The sequence below is a fragment of the Anguilla anguilla genome, chromosome 4, assembly GCF_013347855.1.
Source record: "Anguilla anguilla isolate fAngAng1 chromosome 4, fAngAng1.pri, whole genome shotgun sequence".
Lineage (NCBI taxonomy): Eukaryota > Metazoa > Chordata > Actinopteri > Anguilliformes > Anguillidae > Anguilla > Anguilla anguilla.
This window is the reverse complement of record NC_049204.1, coordinates 64,933,232-64,960,053: the sequence shown is the minus strand read 5'-3', so window position 1 is coordinate 64,960,053 and position 26,822 is coordinate 64,933,232. Positions and strand designations below refer to the sequence as shown.

General features: G+C 51.7%; 1 protein-coding gene across 1 annotated transcript in view; it reads left to right on the top strand.

Annotated features, from left to right (window-relative positions):
* The window catches only part of exoc2 (exocyst complex component 2), an 85,700-nt gene that overhangs the window by 32,767 nt on the left and 26,111 nt on the right, over positions 1–26,822 (top strand). The window contains exons 7-14 of the mRNA XM_035414926.1: positions 6,873–6,953; positions 9,074–9,219; positions 10,016–10,097; positions 14,209–14,311; positions 15,861–15,979; positions 22,816–22,917; positions 23,912–24,036; positions 25,274–25,342. Of these exons, the coding sequence (XP_035270817.1) occupies positions 6,873–6,953; positions 9,074–9,219; positions 10,016–10,097; positions 14,209–14,311; positions 15,861–15,979; positions 22,816–22,917; positions 23,912–24,036; positions 25,274–25,342 (827 nt within the window). The remainder of the gene's footprint in view (positions 1–6,872; positions 6,954–9,073; positions 9,220–10,015; positions 10,098–14,208; positions 14,312–15,860; positions 15,980–22,815; positions 22,918–23,911; positions 24,037–25,273; positions 25,343–26,822) is intronic.

Below are 26,822 nucleotides of genomic sequence, written 5' to 3'. Positions count from 1 at the left end.
GTCTTGTTGGGGGTGGGTGTGGGGGGGGGGGGTCAGGACAGTGCGTTGCGCCGGTTAGCCGTTAGCCACGTCCGCTACCACAGGAAGGCTGTGCCACCGCGTCCGGAACACAGGCAATTTTCCAAAAAAAGTCTGGTGAGTCAGTTCACCATCGCGTGTGTTACTGTCTTCAACGTGCCTCGTCGGCTAACCCCCCCCCCCACCCCCCCCACTGTGATAGTATACATTACAGCTAACGACTCTGCGACTCTCCCAAAACCCCATCAACCCCGTTTGTTTTTTGGGCACCTGCCAGGTGAGCCTATCAGCTGTTCCCGGACGGGTCCTGGAAGTTTTTGGGGGGTGGAGAAGGGGGGGGTGGGGGTGGGAAGGGGGGGTCATAAAGTCATGAGTCCTGCGCTCCGAATTCCACTGCGGGCCGCCTGTCCAAACAGCCCCTCCCGCAGAAATAGGAGACCGGGTCGCATCTGACCAGGCTTCGTTTGGGCCTCCTCGCCGTGGTAACCGGTGCTCTTCGTTCCCCCGCTGCGTTTTGAGGGAGGGGCTTGGGAGCCGTGCTCCGCCGAGCCGCGCCTCTCGAGCGCTGCATTTTCTGCGTTTTCGGGAAAAGAGCTGTGGGGTTATGAAAGAGAGAGGGAAGGGAAGGGGGGAAAAAATAAAGAAAAAGGGAGAATTTGCTCACCTCGCCCTGAGTGTGGGCGTGTAAATAAACGGAACGACACGCGGAAAGGGTGACTGCTATTCGTCAAGCGCTCCTGCCTCTTTGATTAATCGTGTCGTTAATACTTTTCCCTGACTGGGGGGGGGGGGGGTGGTGGGGAGGTGGGGACTCGTCTATTGGCTGCAGTCTTTCCCCGTGCATTTCCACAAACAGGCCGGAGTGCAGGAAGCAGCCAGTCACCACTATTTTGACCGTCTACGCGTGAAGAAAAGAGTAAAGTAGAGACTGTGACTGTGTTTCTGATGGCGGTATTTGAGTGGCGGGAGACAGTCTGTGGTGAGCCTGAGCTGCGGAGGTGACTCTCTGTAAGAAATGGGGGGGGGGGTCATGTAAGATCGGCCGGAGGTCGCCGGGGTCAGACACTGGGGTTCAGTTTGGGGGTCAGTTTGGGGGTCGCCTGGTGGTGTTTTGGGGTTTAAACAGGAATTGGGCATTGTCAGAGGCGTCTCTGTAGAATCAGAGCATTGGGGAGGGGGGGTGGTTTGGGGGATAGACGTGGACCTCTCTCTGACCCCAGGTTGGACCCTTGATTCAGGTCAGTGAATGTCAGTCTACCCCTGACTGAACACTTCAGTGAGCAAAACCCCTGGAGGCAGAGTTTCCACGGAAACACTGCTGATAGACAGACAGACAGACAGACAGCCAGACAGCCAGACTGACAGACAGACAGACAGGTGGACAGACCGATAGACTGACAGACAGACAGACAGACAGACAGGCAGACAGAATCGATAGACTGACAGACAGACTGACAGACGGACAGACAGGCGGACAGACCGATAGACTGACAGACAGACAGCCAGACAGCCAGACAGCCAGACAGGCAGACATACAGACAGGCAGACAGACCGATTGACTGACTGACAGACAGACAGACAGGCAGGCAGACAGACAGACAGGCAGACAGACCGTTAGACAGGCAGACAGACTGATAGACAGACAGACAGACAGACAGACAGGCAGACAGACCGACAGACAGACAGACAGACAGACAGACAGACAGACAGACAGACAGACAGACCGATAGACAGACAGACAGACTGACAGACAGACAGACAGGCAGGCAGACAGGCAGGCAGGCAGGCAGACATACAGACAGACAGACAGACAGACAGCAGTCTGGGTTTGCAGTAAAGTTTACCCAGCCTGCTCCCCATTGTTGGGAAGAAAAGGACGTTTTTTTTTGTTGTTCTAAAGGAACCCATCCCAGGGTTCTGAAACCTTCTCAGATTCCCAGCCAGGACGCGGCGGCGTACCGCACGGAGCGGCCCGCTCGTGTTCGCCGCACCCGGAACGTTCCGGGGCTCCTGAATGCCAGGATGTGGCCGAAGTTCACTTCCTGGAAGCGCGGGGCTAGGCTAGGCTAGGCCAGGCCCCGGGGCCGCGGCGGTGGGAACCGCGGAGACCTGGCGGGGGTTGTTATGGTTACGGCACAGCAGCGACGCAGCGACGATAGCGTGTTGTGGACGATGGGAGGCCTCCCCACGCCGGCCGCCTGTCCCCGCTGACGAGAGGCAGACCTGCCCCGCTGCTCAGCCGCAGGCCTGACACGACTCAGCCTCCCGAGATACCACACAGGAACAGGGATGGAGGGAGAGAAGAGAGAGAGAGAGAGAGAGAGAGAGGGAGAGGGAGAGAGAGAGACAGAGAGAGAGAGAGAGGGAGAGAGAGAGAGCGAGAGAGAGAGGGAGAGAGAGAGAGAGACAGAGAGAGAGGGAGAGAGAGAGAGAGGGAGGAACAAGGAGGGGATGACTAAAAAAAGAGAGTGGAAGTAGAAGAGGTTATAAAGAGAGAGAGAGGGATGGAGGGAGAAGCCAATGCAGAGATGAAAGAATAGAAGATTATGGTCTGCACTGTGGGAAAGTAGCGACGGCAGTGTAAACACTGAAGTGTAAAGGGGGCGGTCGGCGTAAAGCATGTCCGGTACTGTAAACCGGGCCAAATTCATGGCTGAGCCGTGCGCGCGAGCGGCTAACGGATAGCCCCAGGCCCGCAATAAAGCTGCCTCCTTACGGCCGGGTTTATGGCCACACCAACACTCTCCTCCCAGTGCTTACTGGCAGCACGTCACGCCCCCAAATTTATCACCGCACCAAAACGGCACTGTTTCTCTCTGTGTATACACTGATAATACCGGGGGGGGGGTTCAAACCAGGGAATTAGCCGTGTCATGTTCAGGTCATCCGGTCTGGAACCTCCTCTCTCCCTTCCGCTGTTTTAAGGGCAAAAAATCCATCCCGCGACTTGTGTTCCACGCGTGTAAATTGCGCTATCGTGTTTCCTGCCCTTGTATTACCGGGTGGACGTGGTTTATGCCGCGGACGCTATGTCACAGATCCTGGCTAACGCGCGCGCGTGGCGGGTGCCGTTCGTCTGCCGGTAGCCGGGGAGCCGGCCGGCCAATCGGAGAGAGACTCCCCGTCCCGGGTTCAAACAAAAGCGCTCTGCTTCCAGAAAGCGGTCGTCTCCGTGCCAAGGAGCCGATAACGGCAGCGCTCGGACAGAATTTAGGGTGGAAAAAAAACAGCCCGCCAGCCCCTGTGATTAAAATGGCCACCGCGCTGTAGACGCAGGAGAGGAAACAGGAACGCGTTTCCATTAGCTCACACTCACTCTCATACACACGAGGTGCCTGTAATTCATTGTTAGCGTTTCTGTTTCCTGAATGGTCGCGTGCGGTTCAGATAAAGGGCACTGCGACGCACGAGCTCAGCCCTGAACCGCACACAACCGGACAGAACCACACAGAACCGCACAGAACCGCACAGAACTGCCCTGAACCACACAGAACCACACAGAACCGGACAGAACTGAACAGAACTGCCCTGAACCACACAGAACCACACAGAACCACACAGAACCGGACAGAACCACACAGAACTGCCCTGAACCACACAGAACCACACAGAACCGGACAGAACTGAACAGAACTGCCCTGAACCACACAGAACCACACAGAACCACACAGAACCGGACAGAACCACACAGAACTGCCCTGAACCACACAGAACCACACAGAACCACACAGAACTGCCCTGAACCACACAGAACCACACAGAACCACACAGAACTGCCCTGAACCACACAGAACCACACAGAACCACACAGAACTGCCCGGAACCACACAGAACCACACAGAACCACACAGAACTGCCCTGAACCACACAGAACCACACAGAACTGCCCTGAACCACACAGAACCACACATAACCACACAGAACCACACAGAACTGCCCTGAACCACACAGAACCACACAGAACTGCCCTGAACCACACAGAACCACACAGAACCACACAGAACTGGACAGAACCGCACAGAACCGGACAGAACCACACTGAACCACGCATGGATCCAGGAAGGCCTGGTCAGGTGTGGTCCAGCTCCACAACACGATTAATCAAAACTGCAGCCCTCAGCCACCTCTCATGTGGAAGTTTTTTTTTTTTTGGGAATTTTTTTAATGACTACAAACTAAATTCAGGTTGGTCTGCCTCCATAAAAAGACAGGAACTGATGCCTCTGTATCCAGCTCAGTTTTCTATCCGTTAAGCTCTCTGTATTCTAGTTTCAGCTGGCGTCTGATGAGTCATGTTTGTGTTTTGTGTCCCTGACTACAGGCCTCACTGTGTTGGAGAGAGGCACAAGTTTTTTTTGTTTTTTTTGTTTTTTTTGTTTTGTTCCTGCTGGCCAGTTAGTACATTTAGGAGAGAACATTTGACAGGATGTCATCTTCACCCGACCCCAGAAAAAAGAGAAAAGGCTAAAATAAACCCTAAAAATAACCCTAACTCCACTCCCCCCCCCCCCCCCCCCCCCCCCCCTCCTCTGCAACAGAATTCAGAATTAAAATTGTTTTTTTCTACAGTTTCCTTCAAAACTGTGTTGCGTCTATTTCAGGCTCATCCACCGCCCAATCCCCCATATCCCACCCAACCCCCCCCCAACTGCCCCCCCCCACCCACCCCCCCCATCCCAAACCCCCCCTCCCCCTCCCGGCCCTCCTCCTTTCTGTCAATAAACCTGCGTGGAGTCACGCCAGCCTGGCTGCTCGGTCAGCTCCCAGCATTTATTTGTTCATGTGGGCAGCTGCGGTGGGGCTTGGAGGCTCCCTGGCCCCGGCCTGTTTGGCCCTTTGTCTGGGCGGCCGGGCGGGCTGGAGCAGCCTGGATCAGGCCGGGGTGGGGGGGGGGGAGATCGGAGGAGGCTGGCCCCTGATGACAGGCTGTTCCCGGGCCCTGAGAAGTAACACCTCTCCCCCTCTCACCGCACCGCACTTCCCCTCCCAAATAAATAAACCGGGTAAAATTAAAAGCTCCTGTTTCCCTCCTCGCCGTAAAACGACCACCGTAGCCACCGCTAAAAACTGCGCCAAAACTACCACGACTACCACTGCGAAAATCAATATCAAAACTACCACTGCTAAAATTAATATCAAAACTACCACGACTACCACTGCGAAAATCTATATCAAAACTACCACGACTACCACTGCGAAAATCAATATCAAAACTACCACTGCTAAAATTAATATCAAAACTACCACTGCGAAAATCTATATCAAAACTTCCGCGACTACCACTGCTAAAAACAATATCAAAACTACCACGGCTACCACTGCTAAAAACAATATCAAAACTACCATCGCTAAAATATCAAAACCGAAATGATTACCGCTTCCGCCACCAAAGCACTGCCAAAACAATCATCGCTTACACCGCTAAAATCGATATCAAAACTACCAGTGCTAAGATCAACTCCCAAACTACCCACCTCTGCCACTGCTGAGATCGGTGGGAAATGCACATCATTTGGCCTTAAGCCTTTGCAATGTCATCTGCTCGTGCGTTATATTCCAGCGAACGGTAGCTCGTTTTTCTTTTCTGTCTCAGCGGTGAAGTTTTTTTTTTGGCTTTCTTGGCGGCCATTTTGATGCCTCCTGGCCCTGGCCGAGTAAGATGGCCCCGGAGATGCTGCTTCTGGCTTGGCTTCCCGCCTGGCCTGAGTGTGTGTGTGTGCGGGTCTGGGTGAAGGGCAGAGGCGACGTGGGGCTGGATTATGCTGGAGCCAGCGGGGGCCCCCTGTTCTGTGGGAACCCTCGTGGGGCCGGCGGCGGCCCTGGGGGGGGGGTGGTTGGGTGGGTGGGGGGGGGGGGGGGGGGGAGATGTCCGCAGACACCGGGGCCACCCGGGTTATCTGCCATCAGGAATCGCGGGGAGGGCTGTTTATTGTTTTACCTTCGGTTCCTGAAATTGAAAATGTCCCGGAATTACGCAAGTCAAAATCCAGCGGCTGAGACTCTTTTTTTTTAAGATTTTTTTTTTGAATGACAGATTTCTTAAAATAGTCACCTTGTTCCTGCGCTGCGGAAATGAAGCGACGTCTCCGTTATGACCGTTTTTGTGTTTCTGAAAAGAATGGCGATGTTTTCACGCTGCAAGTTTGCAGAATTTGTTGGGAAGATGGTGAGAGAGATAGTCGAGGCTTTTCATTGGTCAAAAGGCATTTTTGTGATTTTTCTTTCTTTGTAAGGAGATACAGATAGCGGCTAAGTCAACAGCAGCAGACGTGGAATTTTATTATTTTTTCTTAGATTTGCTTGGACTTAGATTTACACTGGAGAATAAAAAAAGGTTTAAACTACTGTGATTTTTTCCCCCCGGTGAAAATATTCTTTTTCTAATTATTGTCATATTTCCTGCATTTTGGAAGAGCGTAAATGTTGTTGGATCTTTTGAATTTATAAATGTAGTAAGTAGTTTTTAAAAAAAATTGGGAACTTGGAAGTTACAAATGACATTTTTTTTTTATTGTTTGCAGTGCAGAGCGCTGTATTTAGATTTTGGGTTACACATCGGCGCAGAGACTGAAATTAAAAGCACGTTGCGTTTGCCGTTCTCACGCACATGGCTGTCTGGCCCTTACATCTTTATTTCTGAAATGCAGAAGTGCGGAGTGACGTTCACGTCGCTCTTTTTTCTTCTTCTTCTTCTTCTTCTTCTTCTTCTAAACTTTGTGAAAGAGCTTTATTGATTTTGCTGCTTCACGTGTGATTAATTAGTCCGATCTTCATTAGGCGAGCGGTTTCTCTGGAGAGGGGGACCGGAGCGCGGGTTCGAGGGTCTGAGGCCTTTCCTGTGTTTATTGTTGCAGCCATTCACCAAAAGCTGGAGGCTGACGGCACGGAGAAAGTGGAGGGGTCCATGACGCAGAGACTGGAGAACGTCCTGAACCGTAAGAACCCCTCTCCCCTCTCTCTCTCTCTCTCTCTCTCTCTCTCTCTCTCTCTCCCTCCTCTCTTTCTCTCTCTCTCTCTCCCTCCCTCTCTCTCTCTCTCCCCCCTCTCTCACACTCTCCCCTCTCTCTCTCTCACACTCTCCCCTCTCTCTCTCTCTCTCTCTCACACTCTCCCCTCTGTCTCTCTCTCTCTCTCTCTCTCCCTCTCTCTCCCTCTCTCTCATTACGTGACTGCAGCGAAAGCCAACACTGGAGGAGTCGGCACTCTGCTGCAGAAAACACTGATCTCTAGGGGAGGACACTTGTCTCTGCAAAGCCTGAATGCTGCTCTTATCCCTCCCGAAATGGCAAAGGTCATTGCAAGAGAGAAATGGGTCTCCAGTTTTGACCGATGGTTCTGAATTTGGGTAGAAAAATTTTAAGAAAAAAAATAAATAAAATTTTTTAAATTAGTGTTAAGAAAACCCTTATCAAATTTAAGATTTATGAGATATGCCCAGTTTACAGATTTAAATTTGAGAATCGAACATTCTCAGGCAACCTACATCTGCTGTTGAAGAAATAAATGGGATGTTGTCAGTTGTAATTCCGGTGGCTTTACTGATCAGCAAGGGTCCAGAATGTGAGGATTGGAAAAGGAAGCGTGCTATTGGACGGTTGGGCGGTTGGGTGGGGGGGGGGGGCAGCTCTGCAGACCCAGTCACTGGTGCGCAGACGGCCCGATACGCGGCACCGACCCCCCCCCCCCCCCCCCCACCCACCGCCTCCCCGCTTCCTCGATAAACACTGCTTTCATTCTGTTTGGTGGGACCCCCCTCCCACAGGAAGCCCCGTCTGACAGGAGCCTGTCCCACCCCCTCAGACCTCACGTACACCCTTTCATTCGCTCGTGATAATTTCATTCATGTAACGGAAGGTCAACAAACAGGTACTCTCCCTTAAGATCGCAAATGGAGGGGGGGAGAAAAGATAAAAGCGACAGAAATGAAAAGAAATAAATCTCGTACGGGCTGAGAGCGGACGGACCTTGAATTTGTAATAATGGGCATTCAGCTTAAAAAATCCCACCCCCATCTCCCCTCCATGCCCCCCACCACCCCAAAATGGCTCCCAGTAATGCCTCAGTGTTTCTAATTTAATCAGGATATCAGATCGAGACTTGAGATGAGGAATCAGTCAGGCAGTTTGAGCGGGAAGCTATGCGAAGTATTTTATTGGCTGGCTGCGTAAATGTTTTCGTTCAGATGGCTTGTATGCACTTTAAAAAAAAAAAAAATGATTAAAGAATTTGACAGTCTGTGTTTTCGCATCGTTCAGACCACCCACGGAGACAGAAAATGGCCCCCCCATGTCCCCCCCCCCCTTCTCTCGCCAGGACTGATGTCATCGTCTTTCCGCGTCAGCTTTTAGCACTGTCGCGCGAACAGACGACGAACGCGGAATCTTCCAGCGAAAATTAGATTAGTCTGGTTGTTAGCTCGTCGCGATTACTAAATGCTAATATTCCCAAATATACCATTTTTTAAATGAAAGCATTGCTTCTGTTAGCGGCTTTGCCTGCTTCCTGCAGCAGTTATCTTCATTATTCTCCACTCTCTGGGTAGTTGAAAGAATAAACCACTGTTTCCTGGCAAAAGTAAATCACTATGTATTCATGATTATAAATGGTGGATAGAATATATATATATATTTTTAAAGAATTAATTTAATTTAATTTTAAAATAGCAATGACCGATTTGTTATATGTTACCTTTTTGCAAATGTTACATATTTTAAATTAAAGTGAAATAACATCAATGTAAATACATTGTGACACTTCACAGTAGATTATCAAATATATTAATATATCAAATATATTAATGACATTGTAAGATATTATAGTGTATTACGCTGCTGCAAAATACATTTTTGTAAGGTTTGCGTATTTACAGCATATTCAGTTTCAGTAAGAAAAATGAGAGTTTGCAACCGTTGCAATGTCTAATTTTCTTCTCTCTCTCTCCCTCCCTCCCTCCCTCTCACCCTCTCTCCCTCCCTCCCTCTCGGTCTCTCCCTCACCCTCTCTCCCTCCCTCCCTCTCGGTCTCTCCCTCTCCCTCCCTCCCTCCCTCCCTGCAGGGGCGAGCGACACGGCGGACACCTTGTTTCAGGAAGTGCTCGGCCGCAAGGACAAGGCCGACTCCACGCGCAACGCCCTGAACGTCCTGCAGCGCTTTAAGTTCCTCTTCAACCTCCCGCTCAACATCGAGCGCAACATTCAGAAGGTAATAAAAGTAATAATAATAATGATAATAATAATAATAATAATCATCATCATCATCATCATCGTCAACATCATCATCATCATAATAATAATAATAACAACAACAACAACAATCATCATCATCATAATAATAATAATAATAACAAAACAATAACAACAACAACAATAATAATAATAATAATAATAATCATCATCATCATCATCATCGTCAACATCATCATCATCATAATAATAATAATAATGATAATAACAAAACAATAACAACAACAATAATAATAATAATAATAATAATCATAAAACAATAACAATAATATATTATATTTTTATACTATGTGAAATTTTCTTTGGCTTCCCAATGGCATTGCAAACAACACCATTCACCGTCCGGCAGCCACCTGGCATGAAAGCATCAGGAGCAATTCTGCTGTCAGGTCCTGCGTGTATGAACACTGCAGAACAAGAAGTGACCCAAAATCACTGCAGCAGAATCATTTGTGTCTTTCACATTTTGGTTCTCTTGAATATCTGTGAATAGACTGTGCTTGTGTAATGGAGAGGGTCGCTGACTGGCTCAGCTGTCAATCTCACCCATTTTTGTTCAATGATTATTTTAAAAAAAAAAGATTTTTCGAAAGTGAATTTTACGAAGGAGTTCTGGCTGTTTCAGTACCACTTCATAGGGCTGAGTTTATCACCACGAGTACTGAAGCGTAAAGTGTACATGTCATTTATTTGGTGTTTTGTGATGCAGGGAGACTACGAGGTTGTGATCATTTATTTGGTGTTTTGTGATGCAGGGAGACTACGACGTTGTGATCAATGACTACGAGAAGGCCAAGTCTCTGTTTGGGAACACGGAGGTTCCGGTGTTCAGGAAAGGTAAAGCCTTGCGTCTGTGTGCCTGTGTGTCTGTGTGTCTGTGTGTCTGTGCGTCTGTGTGTCTGTGTGTCTGTGTGTCTGTGTGCCTGTGTGCCTGTGTGCCTGTGTGCCTGTGTGTCTGTGTGCCTGTGTGCCTGTGTGCCTGTGTGCCTGTGTGCCTGTGTGTCTGTGTGTCTGTGTGCCTGTGTGTCTGTGTGCCTGTGTGCCTGTGTGTCTGTGTGTCTGTGTGCCTGTGTGTCTGTGTGTCTGTGTGCCTGTGTGCCTGTGTGCCTGTGTGTCTGTGTGCCTGTGTGCCTGTGTGCCTGTGTGCCTGTGTGCCTGTGTGTCTGTGTGTCTGTGTGCCTGTGTGTCTGTGTGCCTGTGTGCCTGTGTGTCTGTGTGCCTGTGTGCCTGTGTGCCTGTGTGCCTGTGTGTCTGTGTGTCTGTGTGCCTGTGTGTCTGTGTGTCTGTGTGCCTGTGTGTCTGTGTGTCTGTGTGTCTGTGTGTGCTCAGGCCCATGGAGTAACCCCCCAGCATTTTATTCGTTAACTGTTATCAAGCAACGCCGTTCGTAGAGAAACGCAGAGCAGGTCAGACCCAATCAATAACTGCTTGTTCCTGAAACGTGTCATTAGGAACTAATTAGCCGTGGCAGACACACATGAGCTGTACGGAGCACTGTCCTGTGAACAAGACTGTAATGTCTCCCTTCCCCTCATTACAATAATGAAGAACATGGACTCAGTTGTTCGTACAATTAAGTTTTATTTATGTTTGAAATAACTGCCCCTCATCGCGTTCTCTTACACACACTCTCACACACACACACACACACTCACACACACACACGCGTGCGCACACTCACACACACACACACACGCAAACACACGCAGTATGGGATTTGTTTTTGTAACTGCATGCACATTATAGAAGTTTTTTAACAAAAAAAAAAAGTGAAGTCATACGCTTCAAAGTATTCAAGTTTTTCCATAGGGTACAATCCAGAGAAGTATAATCCCATAACAATGCGTAATACACATTTAAATAATAACGATAAAATAAAAATATTTAATAAGTGAGATGTTGACGGTCGGACCAGTTTCAGTCTCTGCAGAAATTCTCCAGAACGCAGGGAGATGAACTGCAGGGCTGTTATGCTAACTGGACGTGCGCTGTGTCCTGAGCAGGTTCACTGCAGGGCTGTTATGCTAACTGGACGTGCGCTGTGTCCTGAGCAGGTTCACTGCGGGGCTGTTATGCTAACTGGACGTGCGCTGTGTCCTGAGCAGGTTCACTGCAGGGCTGTTATGCTAACTGGACGTGCGCTGTGCGTACTGAGCAGGTTCACTGCAGGGCTGTTATGCTAACTGGACGTGCGCTGTGTCCTGAGCAGGTTCACTGCAGGGCTGTTATGCTAACTGGACGTGCGCTGTGTCCTGAGCAGGTTCACTGCAGGGCTTTTATGCTAACTGGACGTGCGCTGTGTCCTGAGCAGGTTCACTGCAGGGCTGGTATGCTAACTGGACGTGCGCTGTGTCCTGAGCAGGTCCACTGCAGGGCTGTTATGCTAACTGGACGTGCGCTGTGCGTACTGAGTAGGTTCACTGCAGGGCTGTTATGCTAACTGGACGTGCGCTGTGCGTACTGAGTAGGTTCACTGCAGGGCTGTTATGCTAACTGGACGTGCGCTGTGCGTACTGAGCAGGTTCACTGCAGGGCTGGTATGCTAACTGGACGTGCGCTGTGTCCTGAGCAGGTCCACTGCAGGGCTGTTATGCTAACTGGACGTGCGCTGTGCGTACTGAGTAGGTTCACTGCAGGGCTGTTATGCTAACTGGACGTGCGCTGTGCGTACTGAGCAGGTTCACTGCAGGGCTGTTATGCTAACTGGACGTGCGCTGTGCGTACTGAGCAGGTTCACTGCAGGGCTGTTATGCTAACTGGACGTGCGCTGTGTCCTGAGCAGGTTCACTGCAGGGCTGTTATGCTAACTGGACGTGCGCTGTGTCCTGAGCAGGTTCACTGCAGGCCTGTTATGCTAACTGGACGTGCGCTGTGTCCTGAGCAGGTTCACTACAGGGCTGTTATGCTAACTGGACGTGCGCTGTGTCCTGAGCAGGTTCACTGCAGGGCTGTTATGCTAACTGGATGTGCGCTGTGCGTACTGAGCAGGTTCACTGCAGGGCTGTTATGCTAACTGGACGTGCGCTGTGCGTACTGAGCAGGTTCACTGCAGGGCTGTTATGCTAACTGGACGTGCGCTGTGTCCTGAGCAGGTTCACTGCAGGGCTGTTATGCTAACTGGACGTGCGCTGTGCGTACTGAGCAGGTTCACTGCAGGGCTGTTATGCTAACTGGACGTGCGCTGTGTCCTGAGCAGGTTCACTGCAGGGCTGTTATGCTAACTGGACATGCGCTGTGTCCTGAGCAGGTTCACTGCAGGGCTGTTATGCTAACTGGACGTGCGCTGTGTCCTGAGCAGGTTCACTGCAGGGCTGTTATGCTAACTGGACGTGCGCTGTGTCCTGAGCAGGTTCACTTCAGGGCTGTTATGCTAACTGGACGTGCGCTGTGTCCTGAGCAGGTTCTCACTGCGCTGACACCAGTGGGGGGTCTGGAGACGAGCTGCAGACCCAGCTGCAGTCACAGCCTTTTGATTTATCTGTAGAATACTTCATCTCCCTCACTGACCGCGGGGCCAAGTGTGTCTGTGCCTGTGTGTGTGTGTGTGTGTGTGTGTGTGCGCGTGTGTGTGTGTGTGTGTGTGTGTGTGTGTGTGTGTGTGTGTGTGTGTGTGTGTGAGTGTGTGTGTGTGTGTGTGTGTGTGTGTGTGCGCATGCGTGAGTCAGTTAGGGTGTACAGTTACAGAACACACACATGCACACACACCCACACACTCACGGACACACACACACATACACACACACACACACACACACACACACACACACACACTCACGGACACATACACACACACACACACACACACACACTCACGCGCACACACACACACACACACACACAAACACACACACACACACACTCACGGACACATACACACACACACACACACACACACGCTCACGCACGCACACACACACGCACACAGCACATCTGGAGTGTGCAGAGGGCAGGCGTGCTCTCTTAATCAGAGCGCTCGTGTAAACGCTCCGGAGGTCTCCCAGAGACGAGCAGCAGCAGCCCGGCTAATCCCCCCCCCCCCCCCCCCCCCCCCCCCCCCCAGCCTGTCCCCCCCCAGCCCGTCCCGTCCCCACACACAGAGGTGAGGCTCACAGCACTGCTAGGGGAACCTCACAGGAAGGCCGGGGCTAAAGGCAAGGTGCACTAACAGCACTTTATTAAGAGTGGATGTGGAGATCCCAGCTGGGCTCAGCCTCTTTATTTTTACATGCTGACAGACGCTATTGAGCGCAAGTGAGCTGCCAGAGATGGGTAACTGAGGATAACACACACACACACACACCACACGCATGCACGCACACACACACACACACACACACACACGCATGCACACACACATACACCCCACACACACACACACACACGTACCCCACACATACATACACCCCACACACACACACACACACGTACCCCACACATACATACACCCCACACACACACACACACACACGTACCCCACACGCACGCACATACACACACACAAACACACACGTACCCCACACATACATACACCCCACACACACACATACACACACACACGTACCCCACACGCACGCACATACACACACACACACACTCACACACGCACACACACACACTCTCACACACACAGACACACACACACACACGCACACAATCCTGAACTTCGGGCTGGAAGCAGCGAAGCTCTTGTCCTCCAGTTCCTATAGTGACTCACGAAATGCCCGCCCCCACACATCAGAACGTGTTTGCTTTAATTTCAAACAGCGGGAGGAACTGCCGCACATTACCCAAACAAATGAAATTCAGGAGACAGTTCACTGACGATGTCTCATTTAAGGCATTTAACTGAACTTAACTGCAGAAAGCTGTGAAGTCACCTGAGTGCGAGTGCATTCGATAAAGGTTGTTTTTTCCTCTTTCTTTCTCTCTCTCTCTCTCTCTTTTCCAGTTTACGCTGAAGTAGAAACGCGTATCACCGCTCTGCGGAGGCTCCTATTGGACAAGCTCCTGGAGACTCCGTCCACGCTGCATGACCAGAAGCGCTACATACGGTACGGGCGTTTTTGTGTTTTTGTTCACCCAACGTCACGTACGTGAAGAAAACGAAAAACCCCCGTGTGGGTGCCACCCACACCATCTCCGCGTCCTCTCAAACTCCCGCGTCCTCTGAAACTCCCGCGTCCTCTCAAACACGCGCGTCCTCTCAAACACGCGCGTCCTCTCAAACACGCGCGTCCTCTCAAACACCCGCGTCCTCTCAAACCCCCGCGTCCTCTCAAACACCCGCGTCCTCTCAAACTCCCGCGCCCTCTCAAACTCCCGCGCCCTCTCAAACTCCCGCGCCCACACACAGTCCCGCCGAACAGAGACTCTCCCGTAAAGATGACATCTGCGAGTGTTTTTTTGTGTGTTTTTATTGCTTTGGCGATTTTTTCTGCCGGGCCGGGTGCGAGAGTTTTTGGGGGGAACAGGCCCGGCCCGGTTTTGCTCTCCTGCGCCCTGTGTTAACATTGAGCTGTCGCACATTCCTCTCTCTGGGACGTAGATCATTTGATGCTTATCCAAATGGAGGGTCTGCGCACCAAGTGTTTAAACGCAGCCAGAAGGGTTCGCTTACGCGTTTCCGTGAGGTCTGCTGAGATGTGAGGTTTTTCTTTTTTTCCCTCTTTTCTTTCAATCTTCAACTTGCACTGATATAGAAAAAAATATATATCCTAAATATTTAAATCTGAAAAATGTAGTACTTGGAAATTGAAACTCTTTATCAAAAGGGATAAAGGGACTCTTTTTCTTTTTTTAAACATGCCCCCCTTCCACGCGATCGTTCTGCGGGCGAACCCGAGTTTATTATTTCGCGGCGAACGGAAACTGTCGAAATTCGTCTTCACGGAAACGGGCAGAACAGAGGGGCACGTCTGTCATCGGCGGACATTGGAGCCTGCCTCTGAACCAGGACCCGCTGCGGCGTGCCTTCAGCCCCATACGCCGCAGTTATGCAGCAGGGCATGCTGGGATAGGAGGGGGGCGGAGTTGGGGGGAGGCTGATGGGAAGCACAAACGAACGGGCGCTTTTTGAAGTGGAGCTGGCGGGGCTCTTGAGAAAGACCAGCTCCCCCCGTCTTGTGTTTGTGTGGCATAATCGCTCTGTGGGGGGAAAGAAAAAGCATGTTTTTCTCCTCTCCTCTGCTAACCTCGTGTTATTGCCGGCGTATAAACAAGAAGACGTGTTTTTGGTCAGGCAGGCAGTCGGGCAACCGAGGTCCATTGGTGTGGGGGTGGGGGTGGGGGCAGAGGGGAGGTTTTTGGGACACCACAGACTGTGTTGGGCTGCTCTGTCTCAGGATGGGTGGAGAGGGTGCGGTGGTGGAGGGGGGGGGTGTAGCATGGACGATGCCATGCAGTGCTGATTGATCCGGGGGGGGGGGTTAGCGGTGGCGTGGGTGTACGGGCAATGCTGCTGACTGCTGTTTTACATTGAGTTGGGGGGGGGGGGGGTGGACTGCAGAGAGATGGGGGTAGTGGGTGTGGTGCCATGTGGCTGACAGCGCTGTCTCTCCCCCCCCCCCCCCCCCCCCCCCCCCCCCCCGGCCCTCCCCCCAGGTACCTGTCGGACCTGCACGCCCCAGGTGACCCGGCCTGGCAGTGCATCGTCGCCCAGCACAAGTGGATCCTCCAGCTCATGCAGAACTGCAAGGACACCTACGTCAAGGGCCAGAGAGGCAAGCCGCTCTACCTCTCCGCTCCATATTCATTACAGCACAGCCAGAGCGGCAAGCCTCTCCGCTCCATATTCATTACAGCACAGCCAGAGCGGCAAGCCGCTCCGCTCCATATTCATTACAGCACAGCCAGAGCGGCAAGCCGCTCCTCTCCATATTCATTACAGCACAGCCAGAGCGGAAAGCCGCTCCCCTTCTTATTTAATACAGCACAGCCAGAGCGGCAAGCCGCTCCGCTCCGTATCCATTACAGCACAGCCAGAGCGGAAAGCCGCTCCCCTTCTTATTTAATACAGCACAGCCAGAGCGGCAAGCCGCTCCCCTCCATATTCATTACAGCACAGCCAGAGCGGCAAGCCGCTCCGCTCCATACCTATTACAGCACAGCCAGAGCGGCAAGCCGCTCCTCTCCATATCCATTACAGCACAGCCAGAGCGGCAAGCCGCTCCTCTCCATATTCATTACAGCACAGTCAGAGCGGCAAGCCGCTCCTCTCCATATCCATTACAGCACAGCCAGAGCGGCAAGCCGCTCCTCTCCATATTCATTACAGCACAGCCAGAGCGGCAAGCCGTTTGGTATCTTTGAATGACATTTCTTGGGGGTTAAAGGTCATTAGTTATTTTTGCTACAGTGTGTTCAGCTAAACGTAGCAGTTCAGCTCCAATACGTTGGTCCGTCTCATATGCGTCCCCTCCTTTCGCATCCGTGGCTCTGTGAACTAAAGGGGGAAGACTTACAGTGTAACTCAGGAACTGCCACAGGAAGTCTGGTTCTTGTGTCACACCTATTCTCTTCCCTAATGTTAAAAGAAAGACTCCCCAGTCTTAGCCTAGGAACTTTCTCTCCTTTAGCTCGGTGGACCTTTCCCGAGGGTTAGCGTCGTAGCGTCTTCTCACCGCAGGGCGGCTCGTCCTGCCAGCGGCCTGGCGTGTTTATTTTTTGCGCTGGAGCTGGCGGGATGAAGGGGGGGGGGCAGGTGGTAACCTTGACGACAGGTCTGGGTTTGGGAGCCCCCTTGCGGTCTGCGGGGCGGCGGCGTTCCTCCCTCCTCCCCTCTCGGCAGGCCCAGGGGGCGGGGCCCGGCTTTTTATTTTTTATTTATTTATTTTTTTACCGCCACACGCCTCGCAGATTGATTGCGTGCAATTAGCCCCCAATTAGAGCCGCTTCTCTTTCAGCCTGGCCAGGAGCCGGAGGCGCGGGTGTGTGGGCCGCTGGTAATGGCGGTCTGGGGGGCGGGGCCAGGAGAGAGGGAACGGCGCGCATGCTGCTCCAGCCGCACGCCGTTTGATTTGAAAATAAACACCGGCCCCTGACCGGCTGTTTCCACGGCCATTTTGTGATTATGCGCCGTTTGTTTGCTTTCGCGCGGCTCCTTCCCGCCGCTCGGCCTTTCATGTCTCCGAGACGCGGCCGCATCTGGGGGAGGCCTGGAGACGCGACGCGTCGCTGGTTGGTTGCCGTGACGTTTCGTTTGCCGTTCGATTGCTGGTGGACAAGCTAGCACATTAATCCTTTTTTTTTTTTTTTTTTTCTTTCCCTGAGAAAAAGAGCATTTCTCAGGAGGGAAAGGAGCCTCTTGTGTGACGTGGTGCTTCTAAACCAAGTATACCCAGCCGTGGGTGGTAAAGTGAACTCCTCTGTCATTCAGCCATTTTTGTAGTTCTAAAGCAAACATGATTTTGTAGTTCTATTAGCATGTGCTAAGAGTACTTGAAGAGGTTGATCTGTTTGCTGGTACAGAGTGCTGGTATACAAGCAATGAAGACAAACCCTAAAACTATCACTGGACGCCGGGTGGGAATCCCGTTCGTCTCGGTCAGGAAAAGCCGGCCGCTTTCGGACGCGGTCGGCGGGAGTGGAACGCTGCAGCCGACCCGGTCGCTCTGTATCTGTGTCAGCAGCTGTTTCGTGGGAACCACGCCCCCCCCGCCTCCCTGCAGGGGGTGGGGCCACGGGGGGGGGTTTGGGGGTGGAGGGGGGCGCTGTTCACCTTGCGATGAGCGATGTGTCTCTGTCGGAGGGGGACCAGGCCACCAGGGCTCTGCGTGTCAGAGGGCCTCTCTGGGTTTGTTGTTGGAGCAGCTGGTACTCTTCCACCGCCTGGGCGTACTGTACTTCTGAGGGAGAGCGGCCCCCGGCAGCTGGCAGCCGTTTGGAGGCCCTGACTGCCCCCATCGCCCCCCCCCCCCCTGCCCCATCTCCCCCCTACCATCCGCCCCCCCCCCCCCACCGTCCCCAACCAAAATATTTACTGGGTAAACCATCCCCGCTCTGCTCATTCATCTCCATCTAGCTGCAGATATGACTGATTGCATGTTTTGGTACATTTCTCACACGCCACGGGGCTCCCCCCCCCCCCCCGCCCCCCCCCGGCCTCTCTAGCCGCTCTCAGATGAACGGGTGCCCGTATTCAGGCGGTTATAATGTTCCTGGCCTGTCGGTTTGCACAGTCGTCCTCTCCACGTACAGCACGATTAATAATCTCCACCGCTGTGCTGGCCCTGAGCTGCTGGTGGACTAACACAGCTCAAGGACAGCTCAAGGTTGAGCACTAGCATGCAGCCAATGCAAAGCGGGAGTTGCCTTTAAACTGTACTTGTGCATTTTGGTCATTTCCAATCTCGTCCTCCGGCGGCTAACCAGTTCGTGAAATGAAACTTGAAGTACCTGGCCTGCATCACCGAGCCGCTTTCAGAGTGAGGCTCGCTTCCCTTTTCCATGAACACCCTCCTATCTATGCCGTACACTACTGCTTTATTTTTGACCCCAGACATTCTCGATACAGAGAGCGAGTGGTTTATTCAAATAAAACTACGGTGTAGCTTAGTAGTTGCAGCTCTAAGTGTAAACGTTAGAAAGAATCACTCAACCGTGATTCACACGTAGACAAAGTGCAGTAGATCGAATGTCTAGTGACGTTACTGATAGCGATGGTGAGACCACGCATAGGGGGGGGGGGAATTTGCAAGATACCATAAAGATGCACTTTGCACCAGAGCCAGTCATTTCTCGGGGGGTGGGGGGGGGGGGGGGGGGGGGCTGTTATGAGTTCTCCCCAAATGACTGGCATCGTGTCCCTGTGGGTTCTAGGTCTGTGTCAGCTCCACAGTGGAGCATCAGGTAGAGGCTGTGCGCTACACCTGTTAGACAACCCTCCCCCCCCTCCCCCTGGCAGCAGTGCTCTGTCCACACTGCAGGAGATTTAGGGTGGAGGGGGGGGGCTGTGGGCTTGTTTTCTGAGGGGGGGGGGGGGGCGCTTGGTCTGACTGCAGCCTGTGGGTGGCCAGACTCTGGGCCCTGCTGTGTGCAGGAAGCTCTGCTCAAAGGTGTCTCAGGCTGAGAGAGGAAGTGTGCCCTGCATCAGCCTCAACATGGAGAGTGTGTGTGTTAACCTGCACACACACACACACACAACGCTCACACGCACACACATATACTCTCACACGCATACACACACAGCGCTCACATGCACGCACATATACTCACACGCATGCTCACACGCATACACACACACACACATAGCGCTCACGCACACACACACAGTGCTCACACGCACACACAGATACTCACACACATACGCACACATATAGCTGTGCAAACTTACATATGCGTGCATGCACATGCATTCATCCGTTTGGTTGCAGGCACAAGAAACGCACTCTCTCTCTCCAGCACACATACGAATGCACATGTTCTGTGAACACACACACTCACACCGGCACCAAGACATACATTCACTCACATGCATCAATTCAAACACACTCATGTACACACACAGACATTATCCTATACATGACATTATCCTATACATAGATAAAAAAAGACTCTCTTGCGCATGTTACACGCATGCACACATACGTAGTCTTACACACACACACACACACACAGTCTTAAACGCAGAATCCCACACAGGGTGCACCATGGGAAACCGTTCCCCCGACACCTGGATCAACATCGGCTCCCATCTCTATAAAAAGGGGAAAACAGGCGGGGGGGCGGGGGGAGGGGGGGGCGCTGAATCGCGAGCCCCGCGCACATCGCACATGAACACACCCGCTCACATCGGCCATCGGGCGAAAAAAACACGGGGAGCGCAATCTCCAGGGGCAACCGGCATCTGTTTAAACATCTGTGGTATGCCGGCCGGGCGGAGCGGGCTGCGTTCGCCACGTCTGTGATCTTTTCCCCGTTTTTCTGCTCTTTAACTCTCTGCCACGCCGTTCTCCTCCATCAGCCCGCCATTATGGCTCAGATCAGCCCCCATTATGGCTCAGATCAGCCCTCCATTACGGCTCAGATCAGCCCCCATTACGGCTCAGATCAGCCTGCCATTATGGCTCAGATCAGCCCCCATTATGGCTCAGATCAGCCCCCATTACGGCTCAGATCAGCCCCCATTACAGCTCAGATCAGCCCTCCATTACGGCTCAGATCAGCCCTCCATTACGGCTCAGATCAGCCCTCCATTACGGCTCAGATCAGCCCTCCATTACGGCTCAGATCAGCCCTCCATTACGGCTCAGATCAGCCCTCCATTACGGCTCAGATCAGCCCCCCATTACGGCTCAGATCAGCCCTCCATTACGGCTCAGATCAGCCCCCCATTACGGCTCAGATCAGCCCTCCATTACGGCTCAGATCAGCCCACCATTACGGCTCAGATCAGCCCTCCATTACGGCTCAGATCAGCCCTCCATTACGGCTCAGATCAGCCTGGCTAGTACCAAGGAGCAGCAGTGAAATGGTGCTAATATACACAATAGCGATGTAATATCCTATACTACCACCTGTATACATGAGCACTTTTTTTGTCACATATTATTTTTGGTTTTGTCATATTTAAGCTTTGCGAGAATATTTTGTATTAACCCTTTAAGGGGTGAGATCACAAATATGTGATTAGAATGTCCATATCTGAACATTCTAATGCTGATGTCACAATCACTGCTGGTGACTGAAGGCAGCGGAGTTCTAGAACACTGACGTTCCCAAAAAAAAAAAAATCCTGCTCTTCAGAAGTCACAAGGGATTCTTTTTCCTCTCGTGTCCCCTCGTTTATTTCTTGCCACTTCAGAAATCAGGCAATCAGGAATATCTTTTTTCCGAGAAATGGATTCTGGATTTGAACTCAGAAACCGCTTCCCTTTGACATCCTCAACAGCCTCACCTTCTCACATTCACCCCCTGCTTCTAAGGTACCGCTGTTACCCCTTATTCTGCTGCTTTAGCTGTGAGCTATCCGTGTCCCAGGAAGTAGACAGCAGGCCATTCTCAGGCCCCTCGGTAGAGGCAGGCTGCTCTGCCCCTGTTAGTGATCCTTCAGCGCTATCTCCTGGAGGAGCCGTGCCTGGCCAGGCCAGAGTAATCGCACCCAGATGTGCGGGCTGCTCCCTGGGACTCCCGACAGGCCCGGCAGACGGTCCGTTTGGAAAGCCCCTTCGCCTTCCCCCCGGACCGGCTCCAACCACGGGGCATTCTTTCAAACGCGGGCAATTAGCAGGTGAAAAAGAAATGCCTTAAAGAGAGAGAGAGAGAGAGAGAGAGAGAGAGAGAGATATAGATGGATGAAGTCGGACATGCCGTTCTAAATTTATTTGCTTTAAGAACCAGCGGAGATTATGGAGGAATTTCGGAGTTGGCCGCAGGGCTTGAAGGTTTATGAGCAAGCTGGTCCATGAGCGGAGTGTGCCCCTCTCTCTGGTTTTACCTCATATCTGCCCAGTGCATTGAGCAGGCCTGGGTCTCACACGCAGCCCTATGGCTCTGTGTGTGTGTTTGCGCTGTGATTGGACAGCTGCACAATGGGGGATAATGAAGAGGTGTTCCAGGGTGTGTTTTTTTTCGGGTTCAGAGCGGAGTTTGGTTACGCATGCAGAGCGGAGTTTGGTTACGCGTGCAGTACCGATCGTGTTTTGATTGCCCTCAGAAAAGCCCTTCTGCCAGGCGCGTCCTTGGGTCCTCCGCACCGAGCACTTTGCCTGGGCGTAACTCTCCAAATATGCAAGGACCTTTCTGCAGAGCGCTTGAAGCCAATTTCAAGCACAAATAAATGGGACTGGCAATTTTACAGAGGGCTCCTGTAAGTACTCCTGCACAGGTTATATATTTGGGGGAAATAATAATAAGATGAAAGGACACTTAATGATGGTCAGTATGGTTTATCCTGTGCACATATACAGAAGATAGGCATCTTTTGCAAGTGCAATATAGTTGTCCTGGAAAGGAAGTAACTGATAATTAATCTCTGGAGAGTTAGCTTTTTCATTTCAGTGCATTTCACAAAAAACCGCAGTACGTGTGATGTTCTTTTTCTCTTTCTCTTTCTATGTCTCTTTCTCCCCCCTCTCTTTCTTCCACCCCACTCTCTCTCTCTATCTCTCTGTATCTCTGTATGTCTCACTCTCTATCTCTCTCTCTCTGTCTATGTCTCTCTCCCTCCTCCCTTTCTCCCCCTCTCACCCGATGTCTCTCTCTCTCTGTCTTTCTCCCTCTCCCTCTCTCTCACTCCCTCCCCCCTCCCCCCTCCCCCTCTCTCTCCCCCTCTGCCTCTCCCCCCCTCTCTCTCTCCCCCTCTGCCTCTCCCCATTCTCTATCTCTCTCTCTCTCCCCCTCTGCCTCTCCCCTCTCTCTCTCTCTCTCTCTCTTTCTCCCCCTCTGCCTCTCCCCCCCTCTCTCTCTCTGTCTCCCCCTCTGCCTCTCCCCCCCTCTCTCTCTCTTTCTCCCCCTCTGCCTCTCCCCCCCTCTCTCTCTCCTTCTCCCCCTCTGCCTCTCCCCCCCCTCTCCCCCGCCTCTCTCTCTCTCTCACTCCGTCTCTATGTCTCTCTCTCAGGGTTGGATGTGGAGGGTGACCTGCGTCCCTCTGCAGTGACTCGTCTCAGCCAGACAGCGTCGCTGAAGCGAGGGAGCAGCTTCCAGACCCCCGCGGACGCCTGTGAGTAACGGAGAGAGCCTCTGCATTACTCTCCCTAGTGTTACTAACTCCTTACACTCCCTAGTGTTACAGCCTCCTTACTCTCCCTAGTGTTACTAACTCCTTACTCTCCCTAGTGTTACAGCCTCTTACTCTCCCTAGTGTTACAGCCTCCTTACTCTCCCTAGTGTTACTAACTCCTTACTCTCCCTAGTGTTACAGCCTCTTACTCTCCCTAGTGTTACTAACTCCTTACTCTCCCTAGTGTTACAGCCTCTTACTCTCCCTAGTGTTACAGCCTCTTACTCTCCCTAGTGTTACAGCCTCTTACTCTCCCTAGTGTTACAGCCTCCTTACTCTCCCTAGTGTTACAGCCTCTTACTCTCCCTAGTGTTACAGCCTCTTACTCTCCCTAGTGTTACAGCCTCCTTACTCTCCCTAGTGTTACAGCCTCCTTACTCTCCCTAGTGTTACAGCCTCTTACTCTCCCTAGTGTTACAGCCTCTTACTCTCTCTAGTGTTACAGCCTCTTACTCTCCCTAGTGTTACAGCCTCTTACTCTCCCTAGTGTTACAGCCTCTTACTCTCCCTAGTGTTACAGCCTCTTACTCTCCCTAGTGTTACAGCCTCTTACTCTCCCTAGTGTTACAGCCTCTTACTCTCCCTAGTGTTACAGCCTCCTTACTCTCCCTAGTGTTACAGCCTCCTTACTCTCCCTAGTGTTACTGACTCACACTCACTGGTGCTTCCTGTAATGTTGCCCAGGTCCTGTGTAAATATGTAAGATAGCGTCTTGTTGAAAACCTGCTGTCTTTATAAGCCGCTCCTTCTCTTAAATGGATGCGGTTTTGTAACCCGGTGCAGTTTTAACTTGGCGCATCCACAGCGTGACCACCCATCCGTGTACAGCCTGCTGTCCTCGTAAGCGGCCATGTTGATAGCCTGGCCTGTTTTTGGCGGTTCTGTGACCGTGCCTTTCCGTGCCCCCCCCCCCCCCCCCCCCCCCCCCCCCCAGCCTGGCGCTTTAAGGGCCCCCAGCAGGTCGTCTTCGCGGAGAGCCTGACCGACGTGGTCGTCAGCCAGCTGCCCAACTTCTGGAAGCTCTGGATCTCCTACGTCAACGGGAGCCTGTTCAGCGAGGTACTGGCTCCTAGCGCGCCTATCGTCTAATTACAACAGATTCCATTTTATTTTAGTACCTTTTTTTATGAACTCAAAGCTCTTTACAGTGAAGAAGGAAACTCATCATAAGGAACCATGAATGTGTACCGACTACCTCAGTGATCCATAGCAACCACCTGAGCGATCTACTGTATAGCAACCACCTGAGCAATCCATGGGGTTGCTATGGATAGTTCAGGTGCTTCCATTGCCATGCACATTCTGGTCTGGTGTTCCTGAAACGGTTGTCACTGTTCTCTGCTTTACTTTAACATCAAATAATACAGAGACGTGCTGATCTAGCATCTCTGGTTTCAGATATAGTCAGTAAAACCTCTTAGCTGTGCAAGCTGGAATGAAGCTCAGTCTTCTTCCACAAAACGGTGTGAAATACAGGCACACAGGTTTGTTTGCGTAGACACTGTTGGTGTTCTAAACTTAAGGAAAGCGCAAGGTAAAATTTCAGCTTTAAGTGTGAAAGTATTCTTCATTTGTGTTAATCTGTGTTGTGTTTTAAATACCAGAAGATACTGAAGTAGTCTGGCCGCACTGTGCCTAGCACACTACATAAATCTGAGTGCCATGCATTTTGTAGCCAGTAGATGGCAGTGTGGTACAGCTTAAGATGCTCCAGTACGGTTTCAGAATTTTTTTCCCCACATTTTTATTTTTTGTCATTTTGTTGGTTCTTCAGGTTAGAAGTTATCAATTTTATATATATTTTTTTTTAAATCAGCCAAGTAATTTGCCCCAAAACAATGTGTTTTTTTGTGGGATGTGTTGGGTATTTCTTGAGGATTTGTGATTCTGTCGGTCTCTGAGACATGGCCGATGGAACCCTTATCATGTCAGAGTCACGCGTGTTTTAATTTGGGGTGGCGGGGTGGGGTCCTGGAGAGGCTGTCCTAACGGACAGACCCTGGGGTCTGCATCCAGAGCAGGACAGCATGCCCCAAACCCCAATGGATGAGTGTCATGCACTGGAAAACATATGGAATTAAAATGCATTTTGTTGTATTAGAATGCAATAAAATATCACAACTACAGGAAAGGCACTGTGTACATTTATAAATGTGTTTAATTCCCATTTCCAGTGCTGGAAAATTCCAGAATCATAACATTCTGTTTTCTGTGTGTGCGTGTGTGTGTGTGTGTGCTTGTGCGTGCGTGTGTGCTTGTGTGGGTGCACGTGTGCATGCGTTTCTTGTCATGACAGACGGGTGAAAAATCCGGTCAAGTGGAGAAGTCGAAGAAGAACGCCCGGCAGAGGCAGAATGATTTCAAGGTCAGTTCCGTCTCGGCTGGCTGAGCCCCTGGGGAGCGGACGCTGCGACCCGCTCTTCCAGAGGGGCGTGTCTGTGTCTGTGTCTGTGTCTGTGTGTGTGTGTTTGTCTGTGTCTGTGTCTGTGTCTGTGTCTGTGTCTGTGTGTGTGTGTTTGTCTGTGTCTGTGTCTGTGTCTGTGTCTGTGTCTGTGAGGCCAGGGCGGCGTCATTAGCCTCTCTGAGTTCAGCACCTTCCCCAGCCCGCATTCCGCCATCGCCGCCGCTGTAGATGCAGTCGCTCTTGGGAGTTTGGCTGTGGTGTGAAAGTGCTGCGTGAGGTTCGAGGGCCCAGAAGGTCGCGCTTTCTGTCAGCAGTCTCCGGGATAAGAATATATCTTGTGCAGGGAAGGCAAGACTGACTCAACTGTAGAAGAGCGATGTTTCCCCCCCTTCTTTGAAACTCTGCAGTTCACTCTTACGCTGGAACCGCGGTGGTGGAAGAGGGGACAGGCTAGCATCATTCCAAACCTGACAGTGATGCATTCTAGAATTCTAGGGTGACAGTGCTAAATTCTAGACCACAAGAGTTTATCTCCATGGCAGCCGGAGTTGTGTGCTGATTTGAGTGATGGATAAGATTTTTTTTTAAATGGCCGCCTGTCTTGTTTGCGGATCCTGGATTGAGTGGGTTTCAAGGGAGGTGCACACTGCTAAACAGAGCTCTTACCTGTGCTCTGCTCATACCTGTGCTCTGCTCATACCTGTGCACTGCTCTTACCTGTGCTCTGCTCGTACCTGTGCCCTGCTCATACCTGTGCACTGCTCTTACCTGTGCTCTGCTCATACCTGTGCACTGCTCATACCTGTGCCCTGCTCATACCTGTGCACTGGTCTTACCTGTGCACTGCTCATACCTGTGCCCTGTTCATACCTGTGCACTGCTCATACCTGTGCCCTGTTCATACCTGTGCACTGCTCGTACCTGTGCCCTGCTCATACCTGTGCACTGCTCTTACCTGTGCTCTGCTCATACCTGTGCCCTGTTCTTACCTGAGCACTGTTCATACCTGTGCACTGCTCTTACCTGTGCTCTGCTCATACCTGTGCCCTGCTCATACCCGTGCCCTGTTCATACCTGTGCACTGCTCTTACCTGTGCTCTGCTCATACCTGTGCCCTGTTCTTACCTGTGCACTGCTCATACCTGTACCCTGTTCTTGCCTGTGCACTGCTCATACCTGTGCTCTGCTCATACCTGTGCCCTGTTCTTACCTGTGTCCTGCTCATACCCGTGCCCTGTTCATACCTGTGCACTCCTCATACCTGTGCACTGTTCATACCTGTGCACTCCTCATACCTGTGCACTGCTCTTACCTGTGCTCTGCTCATACCTGTGCCCTGTTCTTACCTGTGCACTGCTCATACCTGTGCCCTGTTCTTACCTGTGCACTGCTCATACCTGTGCTCTGCTCATACCTGTGCCCTGCTCATACCCGTGCCCTG